At 36.7% G+C, this 15,471-nt stretch overlaps 1 protein-coding gene across 4 annotated transcripts in view; it reads left to right on the top strand.

Annotated features, from left to right (window-relative positions):
* Window positions 1–15,471, top strand: part of LOC121654432 (spectrin beta chain, non-erythrocytic 1) — a 48,669-nt gene that overhangs the window by 9,062 nt on the left and 24,136 nt on the right. For 2 of the 4 annotated variants that reach the window (XM_042008566.1, XM_042008564.1), the window contains exon 2: window positions 1,540–1,727. In XM_042008566.1, the coding sequence (XP_041864500.1) occupies window positions 1,571–1,727 (157 nt within the window). In that variant the 5' untranslated portion in view covers window positions 1,540–1,570. Of the gene's footprint in view, window positions 1–1,539; window positions 1,728–5,678; window positions 6,278–15,471 lie in introns of those variants that run through there. The other 2 variants (XM_042008567.1, XM_042008565.1) reach the window with 1 other exon arrangement.

The following is a 15,471-nucleotide window of genomic DNA, read 5'->3' as shown; positions in this document are numbered from 1 at the left end:
AGGACAGTACAAGTATTCCTAAATACCACCATGTTGATTACTTGGAATCTCTTCTTTCCGTCCTTTTACTGTAGCACAATTAAACATAGTTTAGGTAACTAAACTAATCATGTCAGACATAATGGGCTCAATTTATGTTTAGAATTAAACATTCAACATATTTACAATACATTTTACAGTAGGATACATCAAACGTTAAACCTTTACACAGACTCTAGCAAATCTCAGTTCTACCTAAGACAGAAATACCTCTAACAACTCATCAGTTTTGCATCTTTTCTCTGTCTCATTTCAATATCATGTTGCTCTGATATAATCAGCCAAAGCTACCAGACACAACAAAAGATAAAATAAACTGACCACTCAGCCACATCTATTAATTTGGTCAATGCTTTTAAGTAAAGACTCTCAGATAATGGCTCTTGGGAAGGGGGGGGTTTAATCTCAGTGGAGCTCCCCCAAAGTAGGCCAGTAAATGTGTTATTGACATTTTGTTTTTTTTTTTTTTTTTAATACAGGAGACTAAAAAAGGTACATTTTTAATCATACCAAGCAGCTGTGACATCCACAGAATTTACTCAGCATACGTTCAGATGGCTGTAGAGTTTTAACTGGGTTTATATTTAAGTTTAATACTTTTTACACTGCTGCTGCTGTCGGCTGAACTTCTGGTTACGTGGTTTTTGTCTATGTGATGTTGAGGATAAATTGATGAATTGAATGTACCCTTTTTTATCGGTAGCCTATGCTATGTACAGCCATATTACTCACCCTATGAGCTTGCAATATTTCTTGTGCATTTAAATGAGAATCTTTATTCTTCGAAAAGACAACAAGATTGGATTTTATTCAGGCTGAAATTTACCTCTGCATGTTTGTAGTATTGATTTGTGCAATATTAGGTAGCCTTGTTTTATTAAGTAAGATGCAGAATAAAAAAAAATAAAAAATAGCGTGACAGTATGGAATATAAATGACATGTTTGGTGGTGATGCAACAAAAAGGACTTGATCTGTGGGTTTTTCACCAGTGTGGACTTTATGTTAATGTCACCTCCTGTTACATTAGCTTTACTGTCTTCTGCAAATACTAACAGTTAATATATTTGGATACTCATAAGCATGGTGTTGCAAGTTTTAGAAATGCTCAAGACAAGACCAATTAAAATGGACCAAAATTGTTCCGTGGGCTTTCAATACTAGGTTACTGAAGATACCCAGCTTTACAGGAGCATCTATTTTTATTATTCGTTATCTCAAAGTTTCTCTGTCAGTTGTACTGTCGAAGCAGCCATTTGCATACAACTGTCATTTTAGCACATTAAGCTGAAGTACAGCTGGACGCTGTGTGGTGAGAGAGTCTGATGTGCATTATTTTGCTTTTATTGAAATAGAAAGTTTCTCCAATTAATTTTTTTTTCAAACGTTAGCTCAGAGAAATTTAGGGGGTCAGTCTTGTGAATCTTGTAGTATTTAGTAATGTCTTTATCCAGCTGTCACTGACTTTGGATGGTTTTCCTTTTCTATTTCTGCTTTGTAGGTTGAATGTGTTTTCCTTTTGCCTTGACATCATGAGCACAATCTCGCCAACGGACTTCGACAGCTTGGAGATCCAGCAGCAATATAATGACATCAACAACCGATGGGACCTGGCTGCTGAGACTGACTGGGATAATGAGAACAGTTCAGCACGTCTCTTTGAGCGCTCCCGCATTAAAGCCCTGGCAGGTATGTTACACCTCAGACCTCATCGATGCACATCCTTGCATTTAGGCAAATGTGCCTATAAAACTCTTTAGTCATAGATTTAACAGTAATGGTTGAGTAGCTCACTACAGCTCTTATTACATAGGATAGTCTATTCATGGGACATATTTGTCTTGCCTGTTCCATTAAACTGCACCGAGCTGAACTTGGAGATGTAAATGATGTTATGATTTAATATTGCAATTAAAATACTTTTTATTTTCAACTATACTCTTAAATGCAAGAAGACTGACGAGCAAATTGAAGTTTGAGCTTCATCACTGCATAGTTTTAGAATACCATTCATCCATTTTCTGTACCTGCTTATTTGAATTTGAGGTTGTGGGGTTACTGGAACCCATCCCAATTGCTGCAGGTTTAAACTTGGACTTAAAGTTAGAAGTGGAAATGTGAGCAAACTTCGTATTTTGTTGCTTACACTGTCACTTGTCACACTTTTGTGTGAACCTTTTATTGGTTATAAATTTGGAACCAATAGTAAATCTTCTGGCAGTTTTTTTGTAGTTTGCCAGTTGCTGTGACAAGAAAACGTATTATGTACCATTAACAGTATTTTAAATAAAAAATTACACACAACAACTCGACACCATTCTTGCTTATAACATTATTATTAGCAACTGTGGTTCTATATCCTTCAGTGTAATACAAATAGTTTTTTTTCTTCAAATATAATTACCAGTTTCTTCTTTTTAGGCTTGTAGATAACTTTTAAATTACTTTCAACAGCTGTCAATTGAGACAAAACCACAGACCTACCAATGATGTGTAAAAATCTAATTAGGTTCTATACTGGGCAACAGATGTGATTCTTTTTCGTCTCAATAGGCACAAGTTTCTCTTTTATAGGGCAAGACCAAAATACCTTCAAAAGGAGGACAAAGCTGTCAGCTGAATACTCGGTTCACCAAGGAGCAAATTTAGCCAGGCATATTTGTTTTCTGAGAAGGTTTGTTAGTGCTAGGGCCCTCTACATCAGCGTGGCCTCACTACGATGTGGTTTTACTAAGATGCATGATAAGCCTACTCTCTTTATTCTTGATAACTTTGATGAAAGCTATAACTTGCTCTAGTTAGTCTACCCGTGACAGTCTAGACATGCTTTTAAGTTATTTAATTTATACCTATCTGGCTTTGTTGGAAGGTCAGTAAGGCGACTAAAACAAAAATCAGTGTCATTATTTTTTTTGTTTCTTTTTCTGTTTGCATTCTTATGCGGGGATGTTGCTTCATATTTACAGATAAAATGATTCTTGTTCAAAACAAGTTGTATTATAAAGAGTCCAGCAGATGGAAGCAACGGGCAGCCACTAAGGCACACATACATACATCCAAAAGCACACAAACACACACATGCACATACACACACACACACACAGGGAGCAAAACGCAAATGCAGTGAAGATGTTTGTGCACCAGTTCAGTCAAAGTATTCTGAAAGATAAAACTAATTTCACTTACAAATAAAGCAGACTCATTCATGCTTACAGAAAACATGTTGCCTTCATACTAAATGCATACACATTGTTTAAACATATTTGAACTTACTGTCAAGTAATTATGTTGCATTGTGCTGCAATGTTTTTTTTATGATAGTAATCGTACAAGTCTTACCAGAAAGTGTGTGTGTGTGAGAAAACATTCAAATGTGAATGCCTGTGATACCATCTTGGTTCAACAAGTGTGGACTTGATGTGCACATTCTTTTACATGCTGTAGCAGCTTTTCTCCCAGGCTCAGCTCCTGCCCAACTTTTTACAACTAATCCCCAAATGTCAAGGCCTCCTGCATTCTGCAAGGTGCTTCTGGTTTGCACTTTTTTCTTTGTCTTTTTCATATTGTGTTTTTCTTTCCCTCTGTAAAACCATCAGCTCATTTCCTATTCTTACACATCTGAAGCATTGGAATAATTTTACTTGTAGTGTGATGGGAGTACGTGCCAATTGGTTTGCAGATGAGAGCCTCTCCTGTGTCAAGATGATTGGAATTTGCATCGATAACCTAACAGCTTATCTATTCTCCTGTATGGGTAACACAGCTCTCTGTGCAACTTTGCATATTTTAAGAGTCAAACAGTTATCTTTATGTCCATGTGAAAGCCGTCTCAGTTAGAAAGAGCAAAGCTTTTAAAGCATTTTGAGTCACCTTGAAAGTGTCCATTTCCTTTTTATTCATATTATCATTCTTTGAAATATATTCACATCAAAGTCATATAATCTCCAATACCTTTGCATGTAATGTGTACATGCAATAAATTAATAAATAGGAATGAGTTTGTATGTCTAGAATTCTCTCAGTAAATCAACCCCTGTCATTCCATGAGAAGTTCCCTTTACACCAGATACTTGCTGACAGTCTATGGTCCAACCTCCCCTGGGCCGTCACAGAGGGAACGGCTGAGTTTTTGATAAAATGAACATGCATAGCAATGGATTCTTTCATTTTTTCCCCCCTGTCATTGTTGTTACTCCCCCAGCTGCTTCTGTGTTTTCCTCCTCCTCATCTGGGTTCATTCACCACACCAGACTTCCATTTGTCTTAATTAATGCCTGCTTGCTCAGTGTGAAAGTTTCTTTATAATTCAGTTTGACAGAGTTTTCACTGTTTGTTTGGACGTACATGAGATACATCGTGTTAGCATTTAACCTTGTTCATTGTTTATTTTTTGGTTTATCAAAATAGTTCATGGTTGATATATTAGGAAATTGCATAAATTTAATATGTTTAGAAGCATGTGGCAAACACAAAGTATCACATTTGTGTCTCATGTTAAATGAGATTGTGTTTGATATATGCCCTACAGGATGTTGAATGGGCATTACTTTGATTTACTAGTTTTCTCACTGCATGTGTCCATAGCATAGCCTCTGTTCCTCAGAAGGAAGGGTGTCCTCTTCAGATCTCATTAGTCCACTTCCCCTCTATAAACGTGCTGTCAAAGAAGGCCTGGGGCATTTGGTCCTCTAATGAGCCCCATCCAGCTGCTGCCAGCTCATCAGAACCAACACAGATCTGAAAATAATGAGACTTTTACCACTGCCCCCTGACCAGATCAGAAAGCCACCAACTTATAAGAGAGGTTATGACCTCAGTCCTCAAAATGTTTATAGTTATGTGCAATTCTTGTTCTCGAATTTAGAAGATCTGTACAATTTAAACATATGTTAAGAATCTGTCCCCAACACACAGTTCCTGCAGCTTAAAAAAGTCTGAGCACTCTTCCCTCTTAGATTTGCAAAATATCAATTACTTTGTCAGTGGAATATTCCACAAGTAAATTAACATAAAAAAAGGAAAGAAATAGATTAGTATACTTGTACAATTTAGCAATGCCTGGCATTATTTCCACACTTTTTCCTTATTCAAACATTCTTAGGATGTTTAGTTAGACATAAAATGTGTTAAAACTGTATAGTTTTGTAAATGAGATGAACAAATAATGGCTCACTTACACCCCCACCGCCTGCCTGCCATCTGCCAGGCAAACACATACAGACGCTGAGAACAGTTCAGATCTCATCAGGCAGGAAAGTGCTCATTGTATTTTTAAGACTTACTCAACTTCCTTCCTGTCAATGCCTTGCTATGAAGCAACCCACGTGTAAAAAGAGGGGGAGATCAAATGCTGCCTAGAAAGTAAAAGAAATAGATAACTACACAGTGATAACATTGTGCAGGGAGATTTCCATGATGAACTCTTGTTAGGCCACACCCTGCTGCTCACTGGAATTAAGGTGGAGTTGCATAATCCACCTGAAGCTACACTGTGCAAAGGACTTTTAATGGTTTAGTCCACCTCTACACCTCCTCCCACCCCTTACTCTTCCACAGCGCTCTTCCGCTGTGCTCCTCCCTCGAACACACCTTATGCAAATGACACAGTTTTCAGACAGGACAGCAGGCTTTGTTTACACAGCTATCCAACCGTGGCTGGTTAGCTTGCTCTGCAGTGCTCTGCTTTCACAAATGCAGAATTTGGAGGGAAGAAGTACTGAAGATTTTTTCGCTCAAACCACAAGGCAGCAGGAGTCTTTTACTTTGCCTTAAGGCCACAAGTGTGGTGAAATGAAAAAGAGAGAACATTTTGTTCCTCGGTTTTGTTTGAAATGATTCTTTGACAAAGTAAAATTTTTTAGCCTTGCTATTCACCTCTTTGTTGGTGGGGAAACAGTAGATGAAGAGAAGAACAACATTTTTAAGCTTGTGTTGTGGCTTATTGAGGAACAACAGCAAGTCTAAAACGGGAGGATAAACCAAGACATTTTGATATACAGAACGTGTCTTTTGGAACAGCTAAAGGATCTGAATCATTTTTAAAGTTGTATCTACTGTGATATGTAGGAGAACTTAGGCTTTTTTTTCCATATCTAAGAGGAATATTTACCAAAGAGATTTAGGAGAAGCAATGATGGAGTGGGACCACAGGGACCGAGAGCCCTGCTTGTCCCCGGCAGCATTTGTTAACCAGGTGCAATACTCCAATATCCTGGAAGGAAGATTTAAACAGTTGCAAGGTAAGATTCACATGGGTCTGTTCTGGAGTCCACACCAGACCATGTAATACATATATGTTCTTGCTAAGGAAATATTTGTAAAATTTGTAATATTGGCCTTCATGGCAAGTGCTACTGTTACAGTAGATGCTTTGGGTTGTACACGAGTCCCCAATAGTTCAGCATTTTTCTGGCATTAATGATCATGTGTGGGAGTTTGAAAATGCTCCCTTCTTGAGTTCTATGCTGTTTCTGAGCTGTATGTGGAGATAAATGAGGATTCTCATTGTACACACACAGTAGGATTCAGCTCAGATCTAAAGCAGGCAGGCAGGCAGTCTGGCACCTGATCACTTGGCCACCTGTCTTCTCTTATCTTATTACAATACACTTCTCTGTCTTTGACCAAAGCCTGGGTAGGCTGAGTTTCTGCACAAAAAAAATCACGGAAGCTACTGCTTTTAACATGAAATGATGTTGTAACTGGAAAAACTTGGAGGAATACATTTAAGGAAATTCTGTAACATTGAAAATCTAATTTCTTTCTTATTTAATAATAGAAATAATTTTGATAATGATCATTTGACCAAAATAAACCTCACAGTTCAGATGGGACTTCATAAAGTTTTTGTTTGCTCTCCTATTAGATATTTTGGTATTGTCATGTGGCCTGTTCCTTTGAGCTATAAACTTCTTTGCCACAGGTTACGAGGTGTTAGGTAAAGTGTTTGTACTAGCGAAGTGTGTGCGTGCAGTAGTGTATGAAACCCACATGTTAGTACTGTGTATCAGATCAGTCTTTTACTTTCTTCCGGTCCCTCCCCAGTTTCTATCTGTGATGACAAAACTAACTATGAAGGGCAAAACTATTTGCATTTTTTAATTTTTTCTTTGTTTTAACGATCATATATGAAGCAAGTTAGTTATCACATGACTAATCTGTAGAAAGCATGTAGGTGTCAATGAAGTGATGCATGAATTTAATAAAATTTCCATACTTTCACACTGATCGTATCGTTTTTCTTGCCTGGAGACAAACCCACAGAGAAGATGCTATCTTTCTTCACAAAAATATACAAGTTTTACAGCATTGTCAGTCGTGCAACCTTCTGCACAAAGAGAGGCACATACCATCATGTTGTTTTCAGCTTGTTAGGCAACAAAAACCTAGAACTCACTGCGTAATCTCGATGGCCTGAGATCAGTTATCAAATTAGTCCCCACATGATTCATTTATGTATATATACTTTATTACTTCACTACAACATGAACACTTTTGATAGAATGTACTGCAGGGAAATTAATCTGAGAAGATCATCTCCTTGCATAGACGTTTACTGAAATAAGTCTGTTGTAAATACCCAAACATACCAGATGCACAAACACATTTTGGTAACACCCATTTGTCTTTCCAGTTTGACAACTACCCTTGCGGCTCATTCTTGTGTCATTTCCTACTCGTGTTAAATTATGATGTCCAAAGTAATGATGAAGTACATAGGAAGATATGCGCTCATAATTTGTCATTACACCACAATGTCCCCCACATTAAAGCATTCACAAGATGTTTTTGCAAAGAAAAATGTTTTCAATACAAAAACATGTGTTTACAATTACTGAAATAGTTGTCACCTCACCTGCAGCTTGTGGGAAGTCAGCTGTTTTCACTTCAACAACACGCTAATGTAAATACTGACATAGTTTGTTGGATGTATTTTTAAAGTGTTATTTCAATAAAAAAATGTAGGTATCATACTAGTAATGTGAGAGCCCAGGACATATCTAGCACTTTGTGACCATGATAGCGTACTGCTAAACATTAAACTGTCACTAGATTACAGTGACCAAAGGAGAACATAGAGCTACGTGTGTCCTCATATCCGTCTGTCAATAGTCCGTGTTGACAGATGAAGGAAAAGTTGCTTTTTTTCCCCCTAGCTTTTTTTTTTCTTTTGTTTTTTGGTGTACTACCCTGTAACCATTCTGTTGTTGCTAGTACTATGTTACGTGGTCTTGCTGTTTTTCTCGCAGTAGAAATTCAATGTAAAGTTTATATTGCCTTAATGTCTACATAACCTAGTTATGTTGGTGCCAATATAAATACATTGTGAGACTGGTTTCATGTCTTGGTCCATGTATAAACACACAATGAGAATCATGCTAAACTCAAAAGAGTTCTGGTCCAGTGGGCCACAGTTTTAGTTTCGGTCCATTTGCTGGACATTCACTCTGTGGGCATTAGCAGATTGGTGCTATCTAAGTAGTGGGAGACTCTGCAAATTTCACAACAGTTTTTTACAAAGAGGCCTGTAAAACATAAAAAAAAAAAACATAAAAAAGTTTTACAAGTCTTTGCACCCAATACACTTTCTTTTAACTCTGTACTGTCTAGTTATGTACAGTCACTATAGTGTTTTTTTTTTTTTTTTTAAATTCTAAAAGTTTAGAGCGTTTGGCAAATCTGAGTTTTTCCCTTTTGTGTATCTGCAAATGCAGTGGGATAAGGGCTGGACTGTGATCAAGTTTCAAGTCTAGCAGCTTTCTGTGACCTGAAAGTTGGAATGTAATTTGATTCAAACTCTTAGCAAAAGCTCTGACTACTGTGGCCTCCAGCTGTAACTCTGAGATATGTACTATAGTAAGGCTGGCATAACTACACACATGTGCACATAATATACACTAAATAATAGACTTTTTGTGATATTTACATCTTTGCATCTGATAGGGTAACAGAAACAACTTTTGACACCCACACTCTTGGTGTATGTTATTGTTTGTATGAGGCGCTTGATTTTGTCTGTTTTCTCATGAGATTGGCCTTGGGCAGTCCCTTCCTCCCGTATCTCCCCATTATCACCTACACATGCAGAAAATTCTGGTTGGCATGTTTACCACCATCAGAATGGGGACAAATTGTGTTGTAATAGAGGTTTCTATTTTAATTCCCCCATCAGTTCTTTATATTGTAAAAGCAAACCTGTAAATTATGGCAGATTTCAGTACTTGCAACATGAAACTGTATAAAGGTGTATGAATAGTTCATTTCACCTGTGCCAAGACTGTGGTTTTAACACAGTTTTGCTTAAGCAATGGAATGGCAGTTCTGCTTTTATTGCGGGTGGAAGTCAAACAGGCATCTGCACGTGCTATTTTCTTCACTTTTTTCTGCACACACTTTACCCATTAGTTCAAAAATTTCTACAAAAATGTAATCAAGTTAGAGTAAAAAAGAGTCGGACAAGTGTTTACAGATTCATGCACAGCAACAACTAGCAGCTATTTGACAATAATGTTTTTTTTTTTCATAAACCAAATAAAAATCTCAACTATATTTTAAACTTGTCGAAGATACTTCAACATTCCTTAAAAGTTATAAAAATGAGCTAATTAAAAAAACAATGTGGGTACACCTTCAACTAATGAGAAATATTTGTGACACTGCCTTGTTTGTCAGGTCAAGGCCATGACAAAGGAGAGACATTCTGAGTCTAGTCTATTCATCCATTGTATGGATTTGATTCCTAATTTAGAAACTAAAAGTTGTTATTGTGTACATAATGTAGCACCTGTATCCCAGTTGCTATGGAGGTTTAGTTGCTCAAACCACCCAATGGTGTCAGTTAAGAATGGTAACCACTAACCACAAAGCTTACATTCTGCTTTTTTTTTTGTCACATTGGTATGTGACATGACTCCATGGTATTCCTTTCATAAATATCTTATCTGGTCTACTCTGCAATTTCACACAGCAAAACAGTTCAAGTCTGCTGACTGGTTTCATGAGCCTCATGGGGCCTCCAGATTAGATGGTTTATTTGAGAATTTAGACATTTATATTAAACACAAAAACCAAAACGGTCATTAAGACTGGGTAATACTTACCTAAATTTATTTTAATTTTTTTGCAAATACAATGCACAATGTAAATATTGCCGTCTAACCTTCGGCCAGCCATTGTTGCTTAACTGTGTGCTTATCTCCTGCTAATGAGATATATTTTAAGACCACTGCATTTCCAATGAATGCTGCTTCATTGTTTATTTTTTGTCTGATTTTGAGACTGAAATGTCCCGTTAAGAATACATGCTAACCTTATTCACCTGTTTTATAACTCTACGTATCTGACAAGAATTCCACAAACAACATAACGTTATGCTTAGATTTGTGTTAAATTTACATGAAAAAAAATCACTCAGTGCCACTGACTCAGCAGTGGAGAGTGACTGAGCAGTTATCCAGGTTTTTGCCTTCAGTACAGATGAGTGGTGCAAAAATTTCCAAAATTATAGCAAACACTTGTTGTAATGGTCTGTTGACTTGTTTATTTATTGATTGATTTATTTTTAGTGCAGTTTTGTTTCTCAGACAAAGTTTAATGGGCAGTGTAACATATGAGTGTGTATCTCTCATATAAGAAAAACTGATATCTGTAGATACAAAGAGTGTGATGTCATTCAGGAACAATGCATGTTTTCTCAAGACTGTTTTTATATGATTGGATTTGATACAGTCTCTTGGACCGTCATTGCACAGGGAAAAATACATTTGATTGTTTTTGTTTATTTTTTACTTTCATACACTGCTTTGTCAGTGAGATGTTATTTTCTTATCTTTTATCACAGCTCTTGGTGTATATACAACATCATGTCAACAAAACCATGTCTCTTTAAGATTAATTTGTTTGTTGATGTTTCCGATAACTTTGGATCTTACCAAGGTGTGGTTGAGTTATAGCTTATTGAGCTATGACAGAACTTAGAAATGTCCAGCCTTTTTTCCAATCTTGTTTTCTTATTTAAAAGGTTCAAATGATTTCTAGACTTTAGATCTAATGGTGCACTGTAATCTGTGTCAGCATTAATTGTTGGACATGTCATGTGTGTTCTAACCTTGTAAGAACCATTGGTGGGTATACACTTTGGCTGGTGTGTTGCTTGGCTGAATGCTGTTTAAATTATGTGCAGACTGTAATCCTCACCAGTATGCTCTGATGTGATAATGATGACGATCCACTCTTACAGTTCACTTTGTTTAACACAGAAATCTTATGTTGACTATGTACAATCTCTATCAAAATCTTAGTTAACAAACTAAAGCAGAATGGGGCCATTGACCATGTTGTGATATATTTATATTAGTCTAGGAGTCTGCATATGGGGCACACTTGCAAAGTTAGAATTGGGTTGGTGTTTTTATCAGCTACTCTGTATAGACTTGTAACTCTGTAAATACTCTAACTTTACAGTAAAACCTAGAGAATGGTTTGAGTTTTCTATAGTTCAACATAACAAAGTTATGATAGTGTGAGCAGAACTGTAAACAAATGAGAAGTCAGATGCCACTGATAAGCTCCTCACTCTGATAATCTCCTCTGTATGGACAATGTCAAGAGAAGGTTGTTAAAGCAGGCAAATTGATGGAGGTAGTCTATGAACACTTTTGAGGGGGATGGGTTTTATACAGTCAGTCATTTAGCTGAACCAGCAAGGGAACCAGAAATTACTAAGTAGGGAGGTATGACCTAGGCAGTGTGCAAGTGCAGCCACCATGTGAAAAGGAATTTTGTGTTTGTGATGTACAAACAAGATTTAAATAATGACAAGTCATGGTCAGTGGTAGCAATGTTGAAATCTTGTTCTGGGCAAGTATCTGTTATGTCTACAACAACCCACATCAAACATCTCTGTTGCTGTAGAGGAAAATTAAGCTTTTGTTATAAATGCTAAACAGCCTTGTCCTCAGTAACTGATAATCAATAATCTGTGGAGCTGTTGATGGCTGATCAAATGATTGGCCTGGTGATGAGTCATAGATTTCATTCAGTTTATGTCAAGGTCGGATATTTTTAATAGTTTGTAAATTTGTGTGGTTAGTGACTGTCCAAGACGATTTGTCAGCATGCTGTGATGTGCTTGCTGGCAGCTAATTAACAAACTTATCATGAAAAACGAGGGCTGGCATCTTATTAGCCAGATCCAATCTTTTCCAACTTCCACACAAACTAGTCTCACCCGGTAATTTTGTTTTCTTCTTGACATTTTGAAAAAACATGTCCATGGCTTTAATGTTCATTTTACTCAACAGGACTCAAATGTACACAGTCCTGACACTGCTATGTTATTTGAATTTATTTTATTTTATTGACTTTTATTTAACATCTTGGCACTTCTCACTGAGGTTTTTTTATTTTATTTTTTAATCTGTAGTAGATACTGTTAATCAGATCAAAATGGGGGAACACTTAAAGTAAATATGGATCATACTTTCTTTTCTAGATGTTAATGTTGACACTGCTATTTTATTTGAATTTATTTTATTTTATTGGCTTTTATTTAACCAGGGAAAAGTCACACAGTGAGATTTGCATCTCTTTTGCAGGTGAGCCCTGGCCAAGCAAAGCAGTAAATAGTTACAGACAGATAAAACATACATCACAAATAAGAGATGAGACATATAAAATAAATTTAGTTTTATTCTTCTTTTTTTTTAAGGTCAGGGTATCTTTCCATTTATTTTAAGAGATCAAATATCAGCAGACTGTACAAGTTGTAAATGGAATTTGAGTTTTTAATATTTTCTCTGATCATTGTCCAGGTACTCACAAATGGTTAATTAACATTAAATGACCCCAGTACAAAGGGGCAGATGATGACATCTTAAACTGCATGTTTATCTAGATATGCTATGGTTTTACCTTCTAAATGTTGAGTAAATGTGAGAGTTGTTTCTATCTACATGTTATCACTAAACAATCTCAGGAACTATGAGCCACACAGACAGGATTAAGTCTGGCAGCATATTTGCTCAGATTACCTGCAGGTAATCATCATCATCAACAGTGCCCAAGTTTGTTTGAGAATGAAATAGAAAAGCAGGAGCTAAAATTCTGTACCTTCAACTGAAAGGAGGGCACTGGCTGAGACAGGCCCTCATTCTAGTCTCGCTCTGGCATATACTTAAAAGCTTACTACCAGACACAAACATGTTCAAAGTGACTGGACATGCCCAAATATGCTTTTGAAACATTTAGAGATGTCTTTAACTACTAGTTTTGATCTGTAACTAGTAAACAATGGAGAAAAAACGTGGCACTGAAAATTTGGATCTCTTGTTTTGTTAGCTTACACGCAAAGAGGTTGAAGAGCGAGAGGTTGAGCACCACAATAGCCAGGGATGTTTAAACTGTTTAAACAAAATGTTCAATTTGTGAAACCCAAGTGGAAGCATAATGACTTTTTTATTAAATAGAGAACTTATGTAATTAAGATTTAATAAATACTTTTAACCGTACATAAATGTGTTGCCGTAGTTCAGAAGGGGCAGCTGTGCCTTATTTATTACAGTGGCTGTTCTCCAACTGGAAGTCTGAATGGCGGATCCTCAGGTAGGGTGATAAAAAGATATATTAAAAAAAAAAAAAACTGGCATTTGTTGTAATTGTGCAACTTTGTTTGCTGGCTCTGTCGGCGTTTTACATGTGCAAGACATGGGGCATCAAAGAGGAGGTGCAGACCTTTTATCTAAAGCATTCTGTTTTTTAACCTGACACTTTTACTGGGCACTGGAAGGTGGCCTAATTTCCCATTTAGATCTAGTTGTACAAACATACCCTCTGACACTAAACCAGACTAAGATCAATGTCTGTCGTAGTGATGATGACCCAGATGAAGGCCAAGTTTTTTGCAACATGCTGACCAATTTAAATTGGCATTGCCATGTAAAATAAAGGCATTTTAATTTTTTTGTACAAACACTTTAGTGGGCCCCTGGTCATTTTTATAAGTTACTTGCTTTATGAAAACAATTAAATTATTCCCTTAAAACAGGAAGATTAAATAATACCCAAAGCAGCAAAAGATTGTGACAAGGGCACAGCAGCACTCCCAAAACCATTGTTTTCAGCATCAGACCATTGTCCTTGTTTTTTGTTTGTGTTTTTGTGTGTGTGTGTGTGTGTGTGTGTGTGTGTGTGTGTGTGTGTGTGTGTGTGTGTGTGTGTGTGTGTGTGTGTGTGTGTGTGTGTGTGTTCATTTGGCATCCTAGCTATTGAGAAAGCAGCACCAGAGAGGAGTGTGGTTCTTCTTTAGAACCCAACATTTCCCCACTGTCTCCTCCTCCATGCTGGGTGCTGTTACAACATGACTTAGCCTCGGGAGGAATGTAGACTACCCCACATTACTTCTCCTGTCAAAGCAATTCACCTCTGCTGGCTCATTGAACAGCCCAAACTGATTAATGAGCCTTTAGGAATTGAGTAATATGTTTGCATGGGTTTTAAGAGAGAGTTAAAAAGACAAATAAAGCAGGTTTGCTTAGTTTGATCTTGAATAGTATAACTGTATCTGAAACCCAAAATTAAAACTGCTGAAGACCACCAGCCTATCCATCACAGTATGTAGCAATCACTCAGAAACTAAACTTAAGCTCTTTGAGTCTGTAGTTATTTTATTCTGATGCTCAAATTGTCTTTGATTTTAGATATACCAAGAAAAAATACAAACATCACTTACCAAGAGGGATCACTGTTGGGACAACTATTAGTCATTTCCACATGTGTCCCAGTCACTTACTTTTAGATAACTTTTTTATCTTTAAATTTTATGTTTTAGCAATGAAGAATTAATTATTGTCATCTATGACAATCTCGATCTCTTCACTTTTTCTATACTGAGAAAAATTTATTTTTAAACAAACAGAATTAATATTTTCTTGAAAATTGCTTATTTTGGTAAAGATTAAAAACTAAAATATTTTAAAAAATGTATTCAGAGTTTTATTTCAGTACTTGAAGTCCATTTGGCAGCAGTTATATTGTCTTATCTTCTTTAGAAATTCTCTAAAGGATTTCCAAACTTGGATTTGGGCAGTTTATCCCATTCTTCCTGGTAGATCCTGTCAAACTTAGTCATGTTTAATGGGAGGCACTTGTGTGCTACTGTCCTAAGGTCTCATCACAGATGTTGTACAGAGTTTAAGTTTAAGGCATGGCTACACATTGACAGATACTTACCCAAAAGAGAATCCTGCACTAACTTGGCTGTAATGCTGTATTGATAAATTAACCGTTGGCACAGTGTCTTGTCACATGCTCTCAGGACTGGGTGATCTTCAAGGACTCTCTGTATGTGGCTGAATTAATTCTGCCTTACATTTTTTAGCTTCCTGGATCAAATATGGAACCCTCAGTTCCTCTGCAGCTGCAAACAACCCCCCCA

This window comes from Melanotaenia boesemani, chromosome 15 (assembly GCF_017639745.1).
Source record: "Melanotaenia boesemani isolate fMelBoe1 chromosome 15, fMelBoe1.pri, whole genome shotgun sequence".
Taxonomy (NCBI): Eukaryota; Metazoa; Chordata; class Actinopteri; order Atheriniformes; family Melanotaeniidae; genus Melanotaenia; species Melanotaenia boesemani.
Note: the sequence above shows the minus strand (reverse complement) of the source record. Positions and strands in the feature narration are given on the sequence as shown.